We start from the raw sequence: 21,469 nt of genomic DNA, 5'->3' as shown, positions 1-21,469 counted from the left end.
ACCCACAACAACATTCAACGCACAACGCTTCTGACAGGGCAGAAGACCATCAGGATATTTTGAATGGGCAGTGTTCGGAACAAAACGCATCGCATCGAAGTAACCAATCGTATTATCGGATTTCTGACAACGGTAGCATACATTCTAGGCCAATTTCGGTGCAGAATTCGGAAAGATGTGGCCCTTGTCCAGACAATCAATCATCCGTTCGAACCCCCAGCCGCATCAACAGACCCAATTCGATCACCAATCCGGACCGAGCAGAGCAGCAGCCACTTCCAGGACAGGGGCTTGGCGTACCAACGTGCATCGAAGCATAGTCGATCCATTATACATAGGAACCCTTTAGAACCACAACAAACCCGTCAGCCCACCGGGGCACAGCTCGCAGCTCGACAAGCAATATCAAGGGATTTACCTACATTCTCTGGTAATCCTAAAGATTGGCCGATCTTTCTGTCATCGTTCAACAGCACAACTGCGATGTGCGGATTCACGCTGGACGAGAATATTATCCGGCTGCAGAAGAGCTTAAAAGGACGAGTATACGAAGCGGTTAAGAGCCGTCTGATGCACCCCTCTAACGCTCCAGGAGTGATGGCTACTCTGAAAATGATGTTTGGACAACCTGAAGCCATTGTATATTCTCTGATCGCCAAGATCAATGCCTTACCACCTCTGAGGGAGGACAAGTTAGAGACTATAGTCGACTTTGCGGTGAATGTACAAAACTTCTGTGCAACAGTGGACGCGTGTGGGCTGGAGGACCACCTTTACAATGTCTCACTACTTCAGCAACTCGTCAATAAACTGCCGCCAACGATAAAGTTGGACTGGGCGTGCCATCGTCGAGCTCTACCCAGGGTCAACTTGGCGACCTTCGGGAACTAGGTCTACTCTCTTGCTGAAGCCGTGATCACGGTGGCCGTCCCTTCGATTGTACAGGAGCATAAGCCGGCACGTAATGAAGGTCGCGGTCCTAAGAAGGGCAACGCTTTCTTGAACGCTCATCTTGAATCACCTGAGCAGATCCTGGCATATAAGACGCCCAACCCAGACGCCACCGACAGGGCGCCACTCGAGCCCAAAGCACGCGTCAACTACGACTGTCCAACGTGCAAGGGTACATGTAAAGTGGCAGACAAATGCAAGCGTTTTCTGGAACTATCTCGAGATGCGAGATGGGCTGCGGTTCGGGAATTTGGTTTGTGCCGAACATGCTTACGTCGTCACAATGGGAACTGCAAAGCAAAACCCTGCGGCAAAAATGGCTGTATCGTCAGACACCACGAGTTGTTACACAACGACCAGAAAAACGAGTGTCCTCCACCAAATACCGTGCATTCTTCGTCTGTACAACCTGTACCGAGCCAAAGGCTCATGGGTTCAACTATCATCGAGCGTCGTCGTCTGCTATACTGTTCCGATACTTACCCGTAGTACTGCAAGGAATCAACAAGGCCGTCCATGCCTATGCTTTCTTTGATGACGGTTCAGAACTTACACTTCTCGACAGCGGGTTGGCTGACGAGCTTCAGTTAGATGGTGAAGTCAATCCACTCTGTCTGCGGTGGACAGGAGGTAAAGAGCGTCACGAAGAGAACTCTCGGATCGTTGATGTAGGAATAGCAGAAGTAAACGGCAACACCAAGGTGTTTAATCTGCGTAACGTAAGAACGGTAGACGAACTACAGCTTCCACGCCAAACTCTGGACATCACCGAGTTGTCGCAACTGTACCTACACTTACGAGGTCTGCCAATAGAACCGTATCATGAGGCACAGCCGCGTATCCTGATAGGACTGAAGCATGCACGAGTCGGTTTGGTTTTGCAAAGCAGAGAGGGTCGAATAGATCAGCCGATCGCAGCTAAGACAAGGCTAGGATGGACTGTATACGGTGGTCATGTCGAAGAAGCTCCCCATATAGTCCAATGTGCGTTTCACAAACACCACCCAGAAGAACAGATGGACGAAAGCCTACATCGTAGTATGAAGGAGTATTTCCCCTGGACAGTCTCGGAGTATCGAAACCGGACAACATACTCTTATCTACCGATGATCGTCGGTCATAACACCTGCTACAGTCACTTACAAAATTCAGAAGCGGTAGATACGAGACGGGGCTACTCTGGCGATTTGACGACGTTCGTCTCCCTGACAGCCGCGCGATGGCTCTTCGACGGTTTTACTCTCTTGAGAAACGCATGGAGAAGGATGCAGTGTTAGCCAAAGCCCTCAACCGACAGATTGCAGATTATATTACCAAAGGATATATCAGGAAACTTTCGAGTCTGGAGCTCGCTCAGTCATACGCTCGTACGTGGTACCTTCCCGTTTTTCCCGTAACGAACCCAAACAAGCCTGGGAAACTGAGAATAGTATGGGATGCAGCGGCCACGGCTTACGGCCAATCTCTTAACTCCGGACTACTGAAGGGTCCTGATCAGCTTTGTTCTCTATTCTCCATTCTTCTTCAGTTCAGGGAGCATCGAGTTGGACTGACAGAAGACATCCGTGAAATGTTTCACCAGGTGGATATCCTAGAAGAAGACCAGCAGTGCCAACGGTTCTACTGGAGAGACGAGAACGGAGAAATCGCAACATACGTTATGCGTGTGATGACATTCGGTGCCTGCTGTTCTCCGAGCTGTGCTCAATATGTTAAAAATGCCAACGCCGAGCGCTACGCACAACTTCACCCGGTAGCAGCGGAAGTCATAACGAAAAGGCACTACGTGGATGACATGCTGGTGAGCGTAGAAACAGAAGAGGAAGCAATCAGTTTGGCACAGGAAGTGAAGTTCGTACACTCAAAAGGCGGGTTCGAAATCCGTAACTGGATTAGCAACTCTGGTCGTGTATTGGCAGCCCTGAAGGAAGAAACCATCGAAGAAAAAAATCTGGATCTGTCATCCGAGATGGCCACCGAGAAGGTGCTAGGGATGTGGTGGTGTACGTCGTCGGACGCCTTCACCTACAAGGTCGGCTGGAACCGGCATGATCGAGCGCTACTAGAAGGCCAACGGTATCCTACTAAAAGGGAAGTACTGCGGGTGCTGATTGCTATCTTCCTGATGTTCTTGAAGATTTTACTGCAAGAAGTTTGGCGACCTGGCGTTCAATGGAATGACCCGATTCGCGATGCTACCGTATTCGGACTAGTTCCAGTGCAAATTATGAGGTACAGCTGCACACATTTGTCGATGCCAGTGAGAACGGCTTTGCCGCCGCCGTATATCTACGCTTTGTCCAGAACAAGATCGTGGAGTGCGTTCTAGTCTCGGCCAAGACACGGGTGGCACCACTGAAATTCACTTCAATTCCGAGGCTTGAACTCCAAGCAGCTGTTGTAGGTGCAAGATTAGTACGATCGATTGGAGAATCCCTTTCTATTCCGATCTCTAACCATTTTTTCTGGACTGATTCCGGGGACGTAATGTGCTGGATAAACTCGGATCATCGACGGTACTCCCAGTTTGTAGCGTTTCGAGTTAGCGAGATTCTCGAAATCACTGAGATAAATGAATGGCGCTGGGTGCCCACCAAGCTCAACGTAGCCGATGACGCTACCAAATGGACTGATCAGCCGGATATGACTCCCGACAGTAGATGGTTTAAAGGACCAGATTTTCTTTGGCGTCCGGAGGCGGAGTGGCCACAATCGCCGGCCAAAAGCGGTTCCACAATCGCAGAGCTTCGCCCCAATCTTCTGTTACACTACACGGTCCCTGAAGCAGTAATCGATGTGAATAAGTTCTCCAGCTGGAAGCGACTCGTCAATATCGTCGGATATGTATACCGCCTTCCAGCCAACTGCAAACTGAAACTCCAAGGGAAGCCGATCGTTTCGGGTCCACCAACAACAGAAGAGCTCAAGAAGGCAGAGAGCTACCTTCATCGCCACGCGCAACTGGAAGCATACCAAGGAGAAGTGACCCTATTGCGTAGGGCACAGGAATTCCCGGAAGAACCACGCAAGCAAATTCCAAAGAACATCGAAATGTACCAGCTAACGCCCGTACTCAATCAACGGGGCGTCATCAGGATGAAGGGTAGAACACAGTTCTGCGACTACGTAACAGAAGACGCAAAGAATCCTATTGTTTTACCTCACGACCACCACCTAACCACCTTGATCATAGCATACTACCACCAAAAATACCACCACCAGAACCATGATACCACCATAAATGAAATCCGACAGAAATATAAGATTTCGCGAGTAAGAGTTTGCTACGCTAAAGTCAGAAGGCAATGTCAACGTTGTAAAGATGATAACTCAGTTCCACGTCCTCCAATCATGGCCGATCTCCCGCCAGCACGGCTCGCGGCATTCTCACGTCCATTCACGCACGTTGGGATCGACTACTTCGGGCCAATGGAGGTCGTCGTCGGTAGAAGAGTGGAAAAACGATGGGGAATGCTCGCAACCTGTTCAACCATTCGTGAGATACACATTGAGCTGGTACACTCACTTAGCACGGACTCATGCATCATGGCTCTACGCAGCTTTATCGCCCGTCGCGGTTCGCCCAGGATGATATACAGTGACCGTGGGACAAACTTTGTCGGCGCAAGTCGAGAACTACGGAATGCCGAGTCCGCTATCAACCAACAGGCGATGATGGCAGAGTTCGTCAGCTCCGAAACTAAATGGTTGTTCAACCCTCCAGCTTCGCCGCACATGGGCGGCAGTTGAGAACGCCTGATCCGCACTGTTAAAAAGAATCTGGCCGCCATCTGCCCGACGAAGAAACCGACCGATGAAGTACCCCGGAGCCTTCTGACTGAGATTGAGAACGTAGTGAACTCTCGGCCATTGACCCACGTTCCGATCGATGATGAATCGGACCCCGCTCTAACTCCGAACCATTTCCTGCTCAGTTCCTCGAATGGAACGAAGCCACAGACTGTAAACGACGACAGCGGCATCGTGTTGCATCAAGGCTGGCGCGCATCGCAAGCGCCAGTCATTCGATTTTGGAGGCGCTGGTTAACAGACTACCTACCAGAGATCACCCGAAGGACGAAGTGGTTCATCCATACGAAACCCGTATGTGTAGGAGACGTCGTTGTCGTCATCGATCCGAAATTGCCGAGAAACTGTTGGCCGAAGGGAAAGATCATCGAGACCTGCAATTCCAGAGACGGTCAGATACGATCAGCCACTGTACGGACGGCGAATGGCGTGTACGAACGGCCTGTAGCCAAGCTTGCTGTCCTGGATGTTCAGCGCGACGTGAAGTAAGCCAACCACAGGATGGTGTACTGGGGGGGGGGGGCAGCGGCGATCCTGCCACTGCCTAAGCTCGACCCTCATTAGCAGAAGACAAAGATTAAGCCCGTACGATATTTATTTTTTTCACGTTGAATTATCCAATTTTGGCGTTGACCTGCTTGCATTTTCTTTGCTTCTTCTGCTTTAATTTTTCTTCTTCTTTAAGTTGTATTTCATCCAGTCACTCCATAGCTGTTAGAACGGGATGAAATTGTTTTTGTAATGTCTGTGATGTCCACTACCCATTCGCTGGCAACTGTTATAGCTTCCAAAGTACGCAGGGAAAATCCTGAATTCCTGCGCATAAATGATTCAAACCATTCCTTTCCTAAAAACCTAATAACCATTATTTTGCCTCCATATTTTTGCAATATGTACTGACCTGAGATCTTGGCCCCGAAGTCTTTTTGTTCTGCCAGTGGCCAATGCCGTATTTCTTGCATGCGGCATACCTCGCCATGCCATTGCGTATTCGTTTTATGCACATTTGTAACGCCTCTTCCGGGTACCGCGCAGCTTTTATCTTGACGCACTTCCCCATTTTGCAGTAAAAGTAAAATAAGGATCCATCCACGGAATGATACATAGTGGTTCAGGTACTTACCTCGATGATTTACAACGGAATTTGATGCTAAATAGTTTTCGCAACAAACAAATCGGCGAAAAGAACTTTATGACTTTGGCATACAAGTAAATGTTTAGTAATTTGACACCGCACTATACGCGCCACCGAAAAACTACTTAAAATTGAATACTTTTGACTCAATCTCGTGATATCCTGCAGGAAGGTAAAATTAGGTAAACCGTGTGGAAGGTAGTTTCCATTTAACTACGGCAAAAATCAAACCTCAATCTTGAGTTAAATTTACTTAAATTTAAGTTGAATTTACCTAATTTTGAGTATACTCCAAACAACTCAAAAGTACTATGCTATATTTCACCCTAAGGAGGAAAATTTGGTAAAAACCAAAATTTCTCGCTAGGGTGAAAATTTGTTGGTAAAAACCAGTCTTTGTACAGGAGGGCACAAATCCTTATTTCATACTATGTTGCGTTTCGGCTTGGCCTCATCAGAAACCGACACTAACACATTGTCGGAATAGATTAGCGCCGGCTTGACGCAAATCCCTTAAAACTAAAACACACTATGTGTTTCAATCAAACGACTGATCAAACGTGATGTCCCGTTCGAGCAGAAGTTCTGTTTATGCCGATGAGACACAAGTGAAGCCGAAACTTGTCTTGGCTTAGCAGGCCTATGCGAAAGCACTATGCTATATTTCACCCTAAGGAGGAAAATTTGGTAAAAACCAAAATTTCTCACTAGGGTGCGTCAAGCCGGTGCTAATCTATTCCGACAATGTGTTAGTGTCGGTTTCTGATGAGGCGAAGCCGAAACGCAACATAGTATGAAATAAGGATTTGTGCCCTCCTGTACAAAGACTGGTTTTTACCAACAAATTTTCACCCTAGTGAGAAATTTTGGTTTTTACCAAATTTTCCTCCTTAGGGTGAAATATAGCATAGTGCTTTCGCATAGGCCTGCTATGCCAAGACAAGTTTCGGCTTCACTTGTGTCTCATCGGCATAAACAGAACTTCTGCTCGAACGGGACATCACGTTTGATCAGTCGTTTGATTGAAACACATAGTGTGTTTTAGTTTTAAGGGATTTGCGTCAAGCCGGCGCTAATCTATTCCGACAATGTGTTAGTGTCGGTTTCTGATGAGGCGAAGCCGAAACGCAACATAGTATGAACTCAAAAGTACCTTACTGCACGGAAGACCTCGACTGAGTCGAATCTCTCGCTTTGTTTTGACAACACTAATAAGTGCGTAAGCGACGCACAACTCAAAAGTACCTAAATTTAAGTTAAAAGAACTTATTCTGTATTTATTTCTGTGTTTATTTTTACGTGTAGAGTGAAAAATTCAACGGTCACTAGATTAAAAGCCCAGGAGTATCGGAAAAATCAATTCGCGTAAGCTAAGGCCAAATGTAGCACATACTAAATTGGTGCATTAGTTCTTCGCCCCATGAAAAACTACAGTACAATATACTAAACACATTTAAAAAAAATATTTCTTGCTAATATCTGTGCATTTTACATATTTCCGTTAATATTAATAAAACAAAATGTATAGTTTTTAGCTCTACAGTTAGGAACACTGCTTATTTGTGAAGGTTTATATTTGAAATGAATTATGCATCGTTCAACATGAATGTTTCAATGTAAAATTTTAGGAATCAATTTGAAACAAGTTCATATGTTAATATTAGTTTATGAAATACTCTGGTTTTACTCCTATTTTTGTTAATGGTTGGTTGGATCTACTAGTACGAACAACTGGTACTAATGCCACGACTGGCTCACTCACCCTATCACTAAAGAAAGTACCACCTTTACCCGGAAGAAGCGTTGCTGAAACTGTCGCTAGATTCTGAACAAAGATGCCAGTCTTCTTGAAATGCGGTTTTCGATATAGTGCTTTATATTTCAGGCACCCTAATATGTGAGTCAAATCAGATACCTATACGATTCTATCACAGCAAACATATGCTGTTTTGGCCACGAACTCCTCCGCGCCGGGGAGTAAACATTACCGTATTTGTCAGAGTAGGCCGGTTCACGGGCGCAAGCAGAGGAAATGGGATCTCCACGCCGCGTCGCGACGGTGGTTTGCCAATATTTGGCCGGACGAGGTGAAGCTGTTTTTGCTGCATAAACACAAATTAAAACGTGCTCTTTAATCGCCTTAGTCGTAAAAAAAACGCACGGTGTCTCAGGAAGGCTTGCTTACGGTTTACTCTGGTCGGGTTGGCTTAATACTTAAATAAGTCGTTGGTTCACTTTCCCGCCAATCGGTGTCATTTTGCGGTTTTACAGCTCGGGAAGCAATTAAATCCAATGAGTGGTGGTTATAAAAAATGGCAAATAATGTTTTAACTCGATTCGGTGTAGAGACCAACAAAAAAGCAACTTGCGGGACTATGAATGATGCAATTGTAACCTGCTATTGGCAGTGTGGCGCTTATTTAGTACCAATAAAATCGATGGAAGCAATAGTTTTCAATTAGCGGGAAATGTTGAATTATGTCCTTATGAATACATCACGGAGTGATACAACATATAAAATAATAGCTTTTTGTCGCAAAATCTGTAAAGGTAAGTTGGCAAAACCTAAGATTTCGTAAATTAAGGCAAATAAATTAGCTTTAAGCATTGTTCAGCTGTTGTCATGGTGAAATCAACACGCATACTATGGAGCAGAAAATTGAATTTTCTAAAATAATAACCAGACAGTGATGGTGAGTATTCAAGATATTTTTCAATCGATTCATTTGCTTATACATCTCACCATCGCAATTGAAAATAAAATCTAAGCACTGATTTTTAATTTAAAACCACAAATCATTGCAAATCATGATGATCGGACAAACTGACATATGCAAGTGGGAAGCAATCAACTGCCATTCAAAATGACTTTCGGTTCAGTGCAAAACGCCAATAGCACAAAACTGCACCAGCACCCCACACGAGTCAATGTCATTGTCACTTGTACTGCTTGTTGGATAAGTACAAAAATGTGCGGCTCGATCAGTTCATTCAGTTTAGTCTGTCTAGCAGTCTGCCATTGGAGCTCTAACAAGATCGGATACTACTGCCTGTTGACACATCACTTAGCGCTAATAGGTACAGTCCATGTCGTGTAGGCAGCCCCCAGTCAGTTTCTGCTTCCCCTGCAAATTCAAAGTGAACAAAGTATAATCATCAATCAATGGTTAGTAAGATGTCATGTATTGTTTGAGCTGGGTTAATTCTGACAATTGGATGAGAGCAGAACGGTAGTTAAGCGTGATCTTGCTTCAAATCAGATTTTAGAATGAACCCGAAACGAGCATGCAGTTACCCTAAAGTTTCGAAACGTGATGCACTCAGTTTACTAACCCATCTGCTGTGAGACTAAATAGTTCATAAGGACGTTCGAACCAGACAACAGTTCGCCAAGACAGACTCGAGAAGGAACTACCGTTTTTTTTGTTCGTCGTACAAGATCAACCTGTACCGCGTCCCACTTCTACGACTGTAGTGTAAGTATACTCGAATGCATTGCACACATTGTTGAGTGTATCTCCTTTGAGCTACCCGCGAGTCAGTATCAAATTAACATATCTATTTAAAATAAACGACGAGGCAGAAAGTGACTGCCTCCGGTTGCATTAGCGTCACCATCATGCCCGGCTGTCGGCTGGATTGCTGATTAGGCGTAAATAAATACAGACATCATAAAGAAGGAGAAAAAACTGCTGGCTGGCATTTGCATATGCGCCATCGACTAGACATCGCATGATGGTAACACCTTATTATAAAGGTGGCATCTCTATTCGAATGGCAGCACGTGATCAATTACTAACCTCCTCGTCCGTTAGCTGAATGATCTCGGTCTTAGATCGTTAACGCAACTTAAACAGAAAAAAAAACCCAATGTAGTATTTAGAACGATCTGTTCACTTCAAGCCATTGTTTCTATTTTAAGTACATCAATCCGAATCAATGCCAATATTCTAATTTCCTGCTCCGATTGAGGGGTGCAGTATGTGTGAGTTCCTCTTAGACAAAACCATTGGCTATGATGATTGATCTCGCGGATCCGTTGACTCACCGGACATTGTTTGATTTGGTAGCTTACAAAGCTATGTGACCTTGATTTGGGCTTGTCGTATGACGGTATTCGTCGGATGAAGTCTCAGATGGCACGACACATTCAACGTGAACTGTTAAATTCTTTTCCCCCGGTTCCATTTTTCCTCTTTATTTTGTCTTTTCCTTTGTTCTCTTTTGTTTTCATCTTTTGTCCATTCTCGTATTTTAATTTTTTTTCTCATTATTCTCTATCCGTTTTTTTTCTTTTCCTTATCTTTTTTATTCATTTTTATCTTTCTCTTTTTTTTCTTTTCTTTATCCTGTTTCATTTCTTTGTTTTCTGCCTTTCTCTTTCTCTATTTTCATGTTTTGTTTAATTTATTTTGCTTTGGTTATTATTTTTCTGTTCTTTCCATTTTCTGTTTCTCATTTCATGGTTTTTTCTGCTTTAATTTTCATTTTGCTTTGGTTTTTCTGTGTTTCCATTTTTTTGTTCTTCTACTTTTCTAAATTCATATTTTTCGGTTTTTTCTGATTTCATGTTTTCATGTTCTTTTTCTTTTTCCTCTAATTCCTGTTTTACCTAAATTCTGTTTTCCTGTTTTCTTGATTTCCTGGTTTTCTGTTTCTTTGGTTTTTCGACTTCTTTGTTTTCTGGTTTTCAATTTCTCTCTTTACCTGTTTTCTATTTGTCTGTTTTCGGTTTCTCTGTTCCTTTGCTTATCTGTTCTTATATTTTACAATTTTTCAATTTCTCGTTGTTCTCTTTTTCTGTTTCTTCGTTTATCTCTGTTTTTCTGTTTGGTCTTGCGTTCCTCGGTTCTCTTCTTTTCTGTCTCTCTATTATCCTGTTTTTCTATTTTTCTGGTTTTCTCTTCTCGTTTTTCTGTGTTTTCTGTTTTATTTTTTTTCTTTTTATTTCTATATTTCTGATCATCTTTTTCCACTGCATTCGGTTTTTATGTTTGTCTATATTTTCTGCTTTTGGTTTTCAACTTTTCTGTGGCTCGGTTTTTCTATTTATTTGTTTACCTGTTATTGTTTGTCTCTTATTTGTTCTTCTGTTTTTGTATTTTCCTATTATTCTATTTTTCTGTTTTTTGAGTTTTTTTGTTCTCCTGTTTCTCTGTTTGGCGGAATTTATTTTTTTCTGTTTTTTTTTCTATTTTTCTATTTACTGCTTTCCAGTTTTCCGTTTTTGTATTTTGACTGTTCTACCGATTTTCAGTTTTTCTGTTATTTTGTTTTTCTATTTTTCTGCTTTCCTGTTTTTTGTTTATGAATCTGTTTTCCTTTTTATCTTTTATTCTGTTTTTTGCTTTCCTTTTTTCCAGTTTTCTTGTTTTTCTGTTTTGTTTTTGAGCTTTTCAGCATTTCCATTTCTATATTTTTCTGTGTTTCTGTCAATCTGTTTTTTCTACTTTTTTTCTGTTTTTGTGTTCTTCTGTTTTTCCATTTTTCTACCCTTCTGATTTTTTCTGCTTTCAGTTTTCTGATTTCAGTTTCTTTTTGTTGTTTTATTGTTCTGTTTCACTATTTTCTGTTTTTCTATCCTTAGGTTTTTTGATTTATTGTTTTCTTGTTTTTTTTCTGTCTTTTTTTTGTTTTTCTGTCTATCAGTTTTTCCGTTTTCTGTTCTTTTTTTGCTTTTTCTTGTTTTTCTATTTTTCTTCATTTCCCTTTTTTGGTTTTCCTCTTTTTCTTGTTTATCTGTTTTTATATTTCCCTATTTTTTCTGTACACTGAAACCTCCATTTACGAACTCTTTTTTTACGTAATATTCGATTTAAGTAACTTTTTTTACGAACTAAATTCGAAATAACGAACTCTTTTTTTACGAACTAAATTCGAAATAACAAACTCTTTTTGGAAAGTTTGAGTTCGTATATTACAGCATGAAGTTATATACTTATGTATTTTTAGTTAATTGTTACTAATATAAGTTGGGTATTTTAGGAATGGGGTTGACGAGTGCATGACGGAAATAGAACCCATATTGTTCGTTATAAAGAATAATGCTCAACCGGAAATCGTCATATTGAACGTGGAAAAGTTTCCAATTATCCATTTTCAGCATCCACTTGGCAAGCCCATTCCAAAAATACCCATATTATTAGGGTTATCGAGAATATTGCTCAACCGGAAGTCGCCATCTTGGATTTCGAAAAGGTTCCAATTGTCCATTTTCAGTATTTACTTATCAAGCCCGTTCCAAAAATACCCATATTGTTAGGGTTATCGAGAATATTGCTCAACCAACGAATATTAATAAGAATGTGAAGCAAACTTTTTTGACGAACTAAATCCCAAATAACGAACACTTTTTTCACGAACTAATTCAATTTACGAACCCCCGGTTTGGTTCGTAAATGGAGGTTTCAGTGTATTTCAGTTTCGCAGTTTTTGAGTTTTTCAGCTTTTCAGTTTTTCTGTTTTTAAATTTTTGTAGCTTTCTTTTTTTTGTTTTCCGTATCTTTATTTTTTCTGTTAATCTATGTTTTCCATTTTGCTGTTTTTTCGTTTTTCTGTCTTTTTTTGTTTTCTTTTTGTATGTTTTTCGGTATTTTTGTTTTACTGCGCCGTTAATTTTTTTATTTCGATTATAGAGGTTTTAACCTTAAGATCATTCGCCTCTTCGGGCTAGAAAAATCTCTTATGAAAAATTTCTAACCCCATGTGCGGGATCGGGACTCGAACCCAGGTGCGCTGCGTACAAGGCAATTGATTTACCAACTACGCCACACCCACCCCTGCCGTTCAAACGTTTTTTCTCTTTTTACTGTTTTCCCTGTGTTTTTCTGTCCTTTTTGCTTTGTCTATATTTCTATCTGTCAATTTTTCTGTCTCTATGTATTTTTGTATTTCTGTTTATCCATTATCTAGATTCTCTACTTTCTGTTTTTTCCGTTTTCCAATTTTTCTGTTTATCTATTTTCCGCTTTTCTGTTTTTCTCTTCTTTCTAATTTACTGTTTTCTGATTCTTTTTTGTGTTGATGTTCTGTTTTACTGTTTTACTATTTTTCTGTTTTTCTGCTCTTCGGGTTTTTGACTTCCTGTTTTCCCACTTTTCTCTCAGTGGTGTTGTGTGAGCGCTAGGTATAGGACGTGTTTTGTCGATGGAAAAACAGACCGCGTGTTTTATAGTTGTTGATAGGTGTTTCCAATGGAAAAAGTGCTCGATAATTGCATTTTGTTAATTGAGTGTTGTGTGGAATAATAACAAGTCCTGAGAGGCTGTGATAAATGGCAGAAAATTGTGACAAAACTCACTTATCGGTTGGTCTTTCGATGACGCGTTGAAAAAAGTGTGAACCTGTGTGTGGATATATAGAGGCATACATAGCAATCGTTTTAGGGTTGCAGTGTGAGTGAGATCCCAAGGTGTTTTTTCTACCTACAAGTTGTTCATGTGAGCATCGAAAGCATACGGTGAAACTGACAAGGACTGGATTATTTACCCGGGTGAGCGCGTTCTAATACAGCAAATATTTTATTTTCTCTAGAGCGTCATTGAAATATCAGGCATTCCATTATAGAGTACCGAGTATTAAATTATTGAATTCCTCAAAATTTCAAGAGATATGCATTGTTGCCTGATGTGTCGTGCGAATTGTACTTTATGTCGACTTCGTCAGCGTGCACAGCCTAATACCAATCCAGCTGGATAAGTCTATTGCCCGGTCCTAAACGGGGAGCTGGGCTTAAGTAGTGGTGGCGTGTTTGTCTGTTTGCTTTTATTTTCAGTTGCGTGTGTTGAGCATGCTGGATCTGTCTGCTCATGAGTGCCCGAGAGTGCAAAGGGAAGATCTGGGTTTCTGGCAAAGTGGACAAGACCGTGTTGGAGGGTGTACGATATATGCTTGTATGCAGAGTTAAAAATATTCAAATTCATTGAATGAAAATTGATCATATTCAGCCGCATTCATTTTCAATATTCAGTGACGCAGCTGAAAACGTCAAACGAACAAACCGCCCATTCATCCATGCAGATTTTCATTCGGCTTCGATTATTACATGAAGCGACCGTGCAGCAACGAATCAAACGCATCAAAGTAGGCTCTGGCACAATGTAAGCGATGATTATTGTTGTTTCATATGCTTTATCGGAATTTGAAAACATTTTCCTAGATAATTAGTGTAATGAATATATTGTACGATATTCAACTGAATGAATAAGATGGATAGTTGAATGAATATTTTTTTCTATTCACCGCGAGTCGCGACAGGTTCATTTTCAGCCGTCAAAAAAGAGCTTCGATTATTTTTAACTTTGCTTGTATGAGTTTGTCATTATACGTTGAGGAACTCAAATAAGCAGAGTTCTTGAGCGTTTTTTCAAAACGTCATATCTGCAATGAGTTACTCTCTGTTTATACTTTCTCTTTCGATTTTTACGGCGTCACTATAATACTTTTCACTTATTTTACAGTACAGATCGAAAGACGGTGGTTTTAGCTAGCATATTATGCAAAGAGCTGAGGAATAAATGTTAAAGTGATCGAATTATTAACAGAAGAGAAAGTAAACAAAGAGAGTAACTCATTGCAGATGTGACGTTTTGAAAAAGCGCTCAAGAGTTGTGTTGTATTATTGTGCCGTCTATTCTGCTATGATTTTTTTGCGTTTCTAGCGTATGCTTCGTGGGAGAGATCAGTGGGTAGATGGATCGAGAATGTGTGCTGCAAGAGATTTGCTGGTAGGAAGAGGGGCGGATAGAGAAGGGTGTTACCGCTGTCCAAATGGAGGGCAGTATAGTAGCATGTGCTATGTTCTCTTTGATTTGCTTTTACAAATTTTCAATCATGTAAATGGGGCCTGTGTTTCGGAACTCAGGGCTTGTCAAATGAAAGCATTTAACACATATGATGTGCGCTACGATACAGGGAACTGGCAGGCATAAGGGCCTCTTACACGAGGTGCCAGTAATGTCATTACTGAGCAGTAATGTGTGGTTAAGTGCTATATTATACATTGTATTTAATAATATCCATTTTGTCAATCTTTATTTTATTTCATTAATTACATTTTGCATTTTATTTTATTACACAATGTATAATTACATTCATTTTATAGTTGGATTTCAGCAATACTATCATGTTACATACAATACTGCCATATGTTATTTAATTGCTTGGCTGTAAGGACTCTTATCAGGCCAGAACAAAATGTTAATTATATTGGTCATGTTTATTTTATTTATGATATTAACTATTATATTTAATGCTGTACATTTCCTTCGATTGACTTTGCTTATAATATTTATATTACTATTTGTTATAAATTTTTAGCAATCCCAATGTTCGCAGTTAGACGCATGAAGTAATTTCATTATATATGATTTTATTATCTTTTTACATAAATATACCATTTATACTATTTTATTATACAACAGATAAAAACGGCGGCTGATACACTATTATATGGGTCATTCCATGCGAAGTGATCAAGGCACGTGTAATCGACCTCCACGGATTTGAACAAAATTTAGAGGAATTGTTCATCTAGGGCCAATATAGAAAAACCCAAATTTTTGTGACAATTGAACCACCCCTCGGGTCATGGGAGCACCCCCCGTTTTGGCAAATTGTCAAAACCCTTGATTTTCTTTTGATCATATCTCCGGTTCTATTTACTCTAGAATCAAACCACAAGATGGCTTTTGAAGAAAATTGTTCAAGGAGTCTATAAAAAATATTATTTTTTGCCGACAGTGTTGCCAAGTATGCAATTTTATCAGTTAAATATTAAAAGTTAATTTTTCTCAAAATACGTATATTTTAATTTTGAAAATTTTAATGCCATCACGTTCCTCAGACATTTTTACATAAAAAACACTTATCATCTCAATATAATATGAGCGCATCCTGAGATACACCGTTTTGAAGAGAAAAAACCGCAATTTCCCATATAAAATCGCAAGCGCACAACACTAAAAAACCAACTTGAGTATTCTGAGTTCAAACATAATTTTTCGTGAAGTAGACGAGAAATGATGAAAAACTACGTATTTGGTTTGCTTCTAGCAGATCAGGGTCGATTTTTATGACAGTTTGAAGATTTTCTCAATTTTGGCCAATAAAAATGGATTTTTATATGAGAAAATCGGAGTTTTTCCCTTCAAAACGGTATATCTCAGGATGCGCTCATATTATATTGAGATGATAAGTGTTTTTTATGTAAAAATGTCTGAGGAACGCGATGGCATTAAAATTTTCAAAATTAAAATATACGTATTTTGAGAAAAATTAACTTTTAAAATTTAACTGAAAAAATTGCATAGTTGGCAACACTGTAGGCAAAAAATAATATTTTTTATAGTTTCCTTGAACAATTTTCTTCAAAAGCCATCTTGTGGTTTGATTCTAGATTAAATAGAACCGGAGATATGATCAAAAGAAAATCAAGGGTTTTGGCAATTTGCCAAAACGGGGGGTGCTCCCATGACCCGAGGGGTGGTTCAATTGACACAAAAATTTGTGTTTTTATATATTGGCCCTAGATGAACAATTCCTCCAAATTTTGTTCAAATCCGTGAAGGTCGATTTCAAGTTTGCATCTTTTTTTGATCACTTCGCGTGAAATGACCCATATGCATTATTTTCATCCCAAATATCATATTATATTACACTAATCACATGGTTCTTCAAGATTATGTAGTTGCTGTTAACGTTCTTATGTGACAAGCGGAAATAAGATTGACGCACCCTTCTCACCATCAGGCAGTGCCTTAACTATTACTGAAAATAGCGTTGTACAAGGGTTTGGATCTTGTCATTGGAAGGAGATTCTCTGCCTCTTCGGTTTGGCATGGGTGAGTCTGTTTATGGATCCGCACCTTCTTGGCCTATCATACGACGATAATGTGGAGGTCATTTGATAATACAATGCTGTCTTTGCTGGTGGAAGCATCTGCAGCCACCAGAGTGTTCCATACACTGATGGTGGGTCCTATATCATCATCATCACCTATGCATTGTTTCGCAGATTTCGTTCTTTTATGTTTATGGCCATATTCGTAATAATTACTTTACTTTTTACCATATATTTATTAAATTCGTGTATTTATAATTCTGGAATACTTTTCCCATTATTCATATCCATTATTCTCACCTTACTTATTATAGCAATTATTTATAATGATTCAAATATTGGTTATATAATAGATCACATTTATTACATTTATTGTGGTGTTCTCCACTTTAATTGATACATTCTGTTATATGAAATTCACAAAATTTTACTATATTAATTGTGTCATAATCTTCGTTGCAACCAACATGTCCACTTTATGTTTTGTAATCATTATAATAATTATATTTATTCAATTGTTATTTTCATTATTTTAATTACATTGTATTTATTAAAGGTTTTGTAAATTTCTCTTTTTAACTAGGTATGTACGTAATATTCATTATTTTTCTTGTTATTGAGTTATACGTTTACTATATGTACTATACTGCCGTTATAAGCTTAATTGTCCCATGTTCTATGGGATTCCCTATATACATGGGACAATTATGCGTAGAACGGTAGTATATTACGTCATATATACTAAATTTAATGCACTAAATACACTATATATCATTGAATACTGGGAGGGTCTGGGAGCATCAGGGTATCATATGAATTGAAGACTGGACGAAGGAACGTGGATAGCCAGCCTAAGTCACTTGAAGAAAACTTGTTTTCTTCAGAAGGTCTGATATGAATGTGACGCACCCTTCTCAAAACAAACCATCAGGTGGGTAAAGCAGGTATAGCGAAATTTTTTATTCTTTGACTGGAGTATTATTGTTGGAAGGAATTCTTACTTTTCTGCGGGTGTTTCTGCTTACGGACCCGCTCAACCTTTTTGATTTCCCTTCATTAACAGCAATAATGTGAAGGTTTCACGATAAATTATTTTGGGGCTACCGTAAGTCTACCCGCATACACTGGAAAAACCTTGAGCTGATGGTGGCTTCATATCACATCACATCACATCCTGTTTTCCCACTTTTCTCTTTTCATTGTTTTTCTGATTTTTTGTCTATTTTTAGTTTTTGCGGTTTTCCGTTTTCTGTTTTTTTTTGTTTTCTATCTACTTATTTGCCCGTAATAGTTTTTTTGGATTTCTGTTTGTCTGCTTTTCTGTTTCTTCGTTTTTATGATTTAAATTGCTGTTTTTCCTTTTTACTATTTTTCTGTGTATCTGTTTTTCTATTCTTCCGGTTTTCTGTTTCCCTGTTTTTTTTTGTTTTTTTTTTTCATTTTCGTTGTTTTTTCGTTTGCCTATTTTTCTTTTTTCTGGTTTTCTGTTTTTCCCTTTTTCTGTTATCTTGTTTTTTCATGTTTCCTATTTTTCTGCTTTTCTGTTTCTTTGTTTTTTCTTTGCTGTACTGTTTTGTTTCTTTGTTATTCCTTTTTTCGGTTTTTCTGTTGTTCTGTTTTCTTTTTCTCTTGTTTCTATTTTTGCGTTTTTGTGTTTTTTCGTTTCATTGTTTTGTTGTTCTGTTTTACTGTTTTATTATTTTGCTGCTTTTCTGCCTACCGTTTTTTGTTCTCCTGTATTTTTCAGTTTTCTGCGTTTTTCCTTTATTCAGTTTTTTGTTCGCGCTTTTTTGTTTTTCACTATCACTTTTTCTGTATGTCTGTCTTTATGTTGGCCCGTTTAATCGTTTCTCTGTATTTCTGCTTTCTTACTTTTCTGTTTTCATGTTTTTCCTTTTTTCATTTTCATTTCCTATTTTTTTTTCCTTCGTTCATTTTATTTATTTTCCTTTCTTTCTTTTCATTTTATCTTTGCTAATATCCTTTCTCTTTTCCCTCCTCTGTATTTTTGTTCTTCATTTTTGTTTTTTTTCTGGTTTCTGTTTCTCAATTTTTCTGCTTTCTATTTCCTTGCTTGAACGATTTTGCGTTTTTTGTTTTTCTGCTTTCCTATTTTCCTGTATTACTGTTCCTATTTTACTATTTTTCTTTTTTTTCATTTTTCTGTTCTTTCGGTTATTTCTCTTTTTCTGTTTCACTGTATTTCTGCTTGCCTGTTTTACTGTCTTTCCATTTTTCCGCTTCTCTTGGTTTTCTGTGCTTTTCCGTCTTTCTGTCTTTTTTTGTTATCTGTTTTTCTGTCTATCAGTTTTTCTGGTTCTCTGTTTTTCTCTTTAGCTGCTTTACTGTTTTCCTGTTTTAATTCTTCTTTCTGTTCTTTGTTTCGTTCTGTTTTACTGTTTTCCTACCCAACAGTTTCTTTGCCCATTTAGTAGCTTTTTGGTTTTCTGTTTTGCTGTTTTCTCAATTTTTGGTTCTTCTCTTTTTCAGTTTATCTGCTATTCTGTTTCTTCTTTTTTGTTTCGTTGTTCTGTTTTCCTGTGTTTCTGTTTTTCTGTATTCCTGTTTTTTTATTCTTACGATTTTCTTTTTTCTCTTCAGAAAAATACTGTTTTTCTGTTTTCCCGTTTTTCTGGTGTTCTGTTTTGCAGTTTTTCCATTTCCCTTTTTTTCTGTTTCCTTGTTTTTCCTATTTTTCTGCCTTTCTTCTTTTTTTTTGTAGTACTATTTTTCTGTTTTTTTGTTTTTCTATTTTTGCTTTTTTTCTGTAATTTTCTTCATCTGTTTTCTGATTAATTATTTTTTCCTTGTTTTGCAATTTTCAGTTATTTTGCTTATCGGTTTTCATTTTCTGTTTTTCTGCTTTTCTGCCCTTCTGTCTTTCTGTGTTGTGTTTTTTGGTTTGCTATGATTTCCACTATTCTGTTTTGTTTTTGCTTTTTTGGCAATTTTTTCGTTTTTCTGTCTTGCTGTTTGTCCATTTTTCTGTTCTTGCTTTTTTTGCTGTCTGTTTTCTGTTTTTTGTTTTCTGTTTTCTGCTTTCTGTTTTCATTTTTCTGTTTTCTGTTTGCAGTTTGCTGTTGGCTGGCTATACTTTTGTTTTCAGCTTGTTTTGTTTTTGTTTTCTTCCGTACTTCCGTTTCTTCTTTTTTCCGTTCTTTCGTTCATCGTTCTTCGTTCTTCGTTCTTCGTTCTTCGTTCTTCGTTCTTCGTTCTTCGTTCTTCGTTCTTCGTTCTTCGTTCTTCGTTCTTCGTTCTTCGTTCTTCGTTCTTCGTTCTTCGTTCTTCGTTCTTCGTTCTTCGTTCTTCGTTCTTCGTTCTTCGTTCTTCGTTCTTCGTTCTTCGTTCTTCGTTCTTCGTTCTTCGTTCTTCGTTCTTCGTTCTTCGTTCTTCGTTCTTCGTTCTTCGTTCTTCGTTCTTCGTTCTTCGTTCTTCGTTCTTCGTTCTTCGTTCTTCGTTCTTCGTTCTTCGTTCTTCGTTCTTCGTTCTTCGTTCTTCGTTCTTCGTTCTTCGTTCTTCGTTCTTCGTTCTTCGTTCTTCGTGCTTCGTTCTTCGTTCTTCGTTCCTCGTTCTTCGTTCTTCGTTCTTCGTTCTTCGTTCTTCGTTCTTCGTTCTTCGTACCTCGTTCCTCGTTCTTCGTTCTTCGTTGTTCGTTCTTTCGTTCTTCCGTTCTTCGGTTCTTCCATCCTTCCATCCTTCCGTTCATCCGTTTCTCTATTTTTGCGTTCTTCCGTTCCTCCTTTCTTCATTTCTTCCGTTCTTTCGTTCCTTCGTTCTTCATTTCTTTCGTTCTTCCGCTCTTTTGTTCTTCTTCCGTACGTCCGTTCCGCCGTTTCTCCGTTTTTCGTTCTTCCATTCTTCTTTTCTTCAGCTCTTCCGTTCTTTCGTTGATTCGTTCTTCCGTTCATTTGTTCTCCCGTTCTTCTGTTCTCCTTTCGTCCATTCCTTCTTCCCTTCCTCCTTTTTCCTTTTTTATTCTTTTTTCTTCCTTCTCATTTTCCCCTTTATTTTTCTTCCTTCTGAACAGTATCAGCGCAACATTCGCTAGATTGCTTGGTCTTCAATTTGAAGAAAACAAATAGTTATTCAATGCGACTTTATAATTTTCATATAACCCTTTAACAGCTGAATTCTGTTAAAATTCCGAGGATTATAATATAGCATACTAGCTAATACCCATCGCGCGTTGCTGCGACACTCTGCGAAATAGGAGGAAAACACAATTTGTTCCAAAGTGCCATCTGGCGGGCAGATAATCTCCAACTAATAGCACACAAACACGCCCCATACCAAATACCTACTGTGTGCAAATTTTTACGGAAATCGGTTAAGCCGTTTGGGAGTCTATAAATCATATACATACAAACTTTGACTTTTATATATATAGATTAACACTCGAATCAATTTTAAGTAAAAACAACATCCGTCCTATCGCCAGTCACGCCTCCCCTAAATTCAAACATCTCGCACCAGCATCAGCGGCTCCTGCGCAACGCGGGACAGAATAAAAAAAAAGCGACACCCAACAAATTTCATCGATCCCGTCGCCCGCTGAACTCGCGCCGAAAAAAATCACAAACACTTCGTACGTCACTAGCAAAGTTTATAAAACATACTCTTTTTTTCGAATTAAGCTCTCACAGCTCATTAGCGCATCGAAACGGATCGATGGACAAGAAGATGGAGAAGAACGAAGTCGTCAGCAAACGATGATGACTCCGATGAACTTTTTA

General features: G+C 39.3%; 2 protein-coding genes across 2 annotated transcripts in view; one reads left to right on the top strand and one right to left on the bottom strand.

Annotated features, from left to right (window-relative positions):
- LOC131685281 (inositol-trisphosphate 3-kinase B) overlaps positions 1 to 21,469 on the bottom strand; it is a 486,498-nt gene that overhangs the window by 451,423 nt on the left and 13,606 nt on the right. The gene's annotated exons all lie outside the window — the stretch shown is intronic.
- Positions 3,439 to 4,701, top strand: LOC131680948 (uncharacterized). The gene has a single exon (XM_058961663.1). It carries the CDS (start codon positions 3,439 to 3,441, stop codon positions 4,699 to 4,701), a length of 1,263 nt encoding a protein of 420 aa, XP_058817646.1.

The sequence above is a fragment of the Topomyia yanbarensis genome, chromosome 2 (assembly GCF_030247195.1).
Source record: "Topomyia yanbarensis strain Yona2022 chromosome 2, ASM3024719v1, whole genome shotgun sequence".
Taxonomy (NCBI): domain Eukaryota; kingdom Metazoa; phylum Arthropoda; class Insecta; order Diptera; family Culicidae; genus Topomyia; species Topomyia yanbarensis.
This window is presented reverse-complemented; position numbering and strand designations above follow the sequence as displayed.

What these genes read in the sequence shown, in the direction of transcription:
- LOC131680948 (XM_058961663.1), top strand. Translation starts at nt 3,439, where the DNA reads ATGTGCTGGATAAACTCGGATCATCGACGGTACTCCCAGTTTGTAGCG.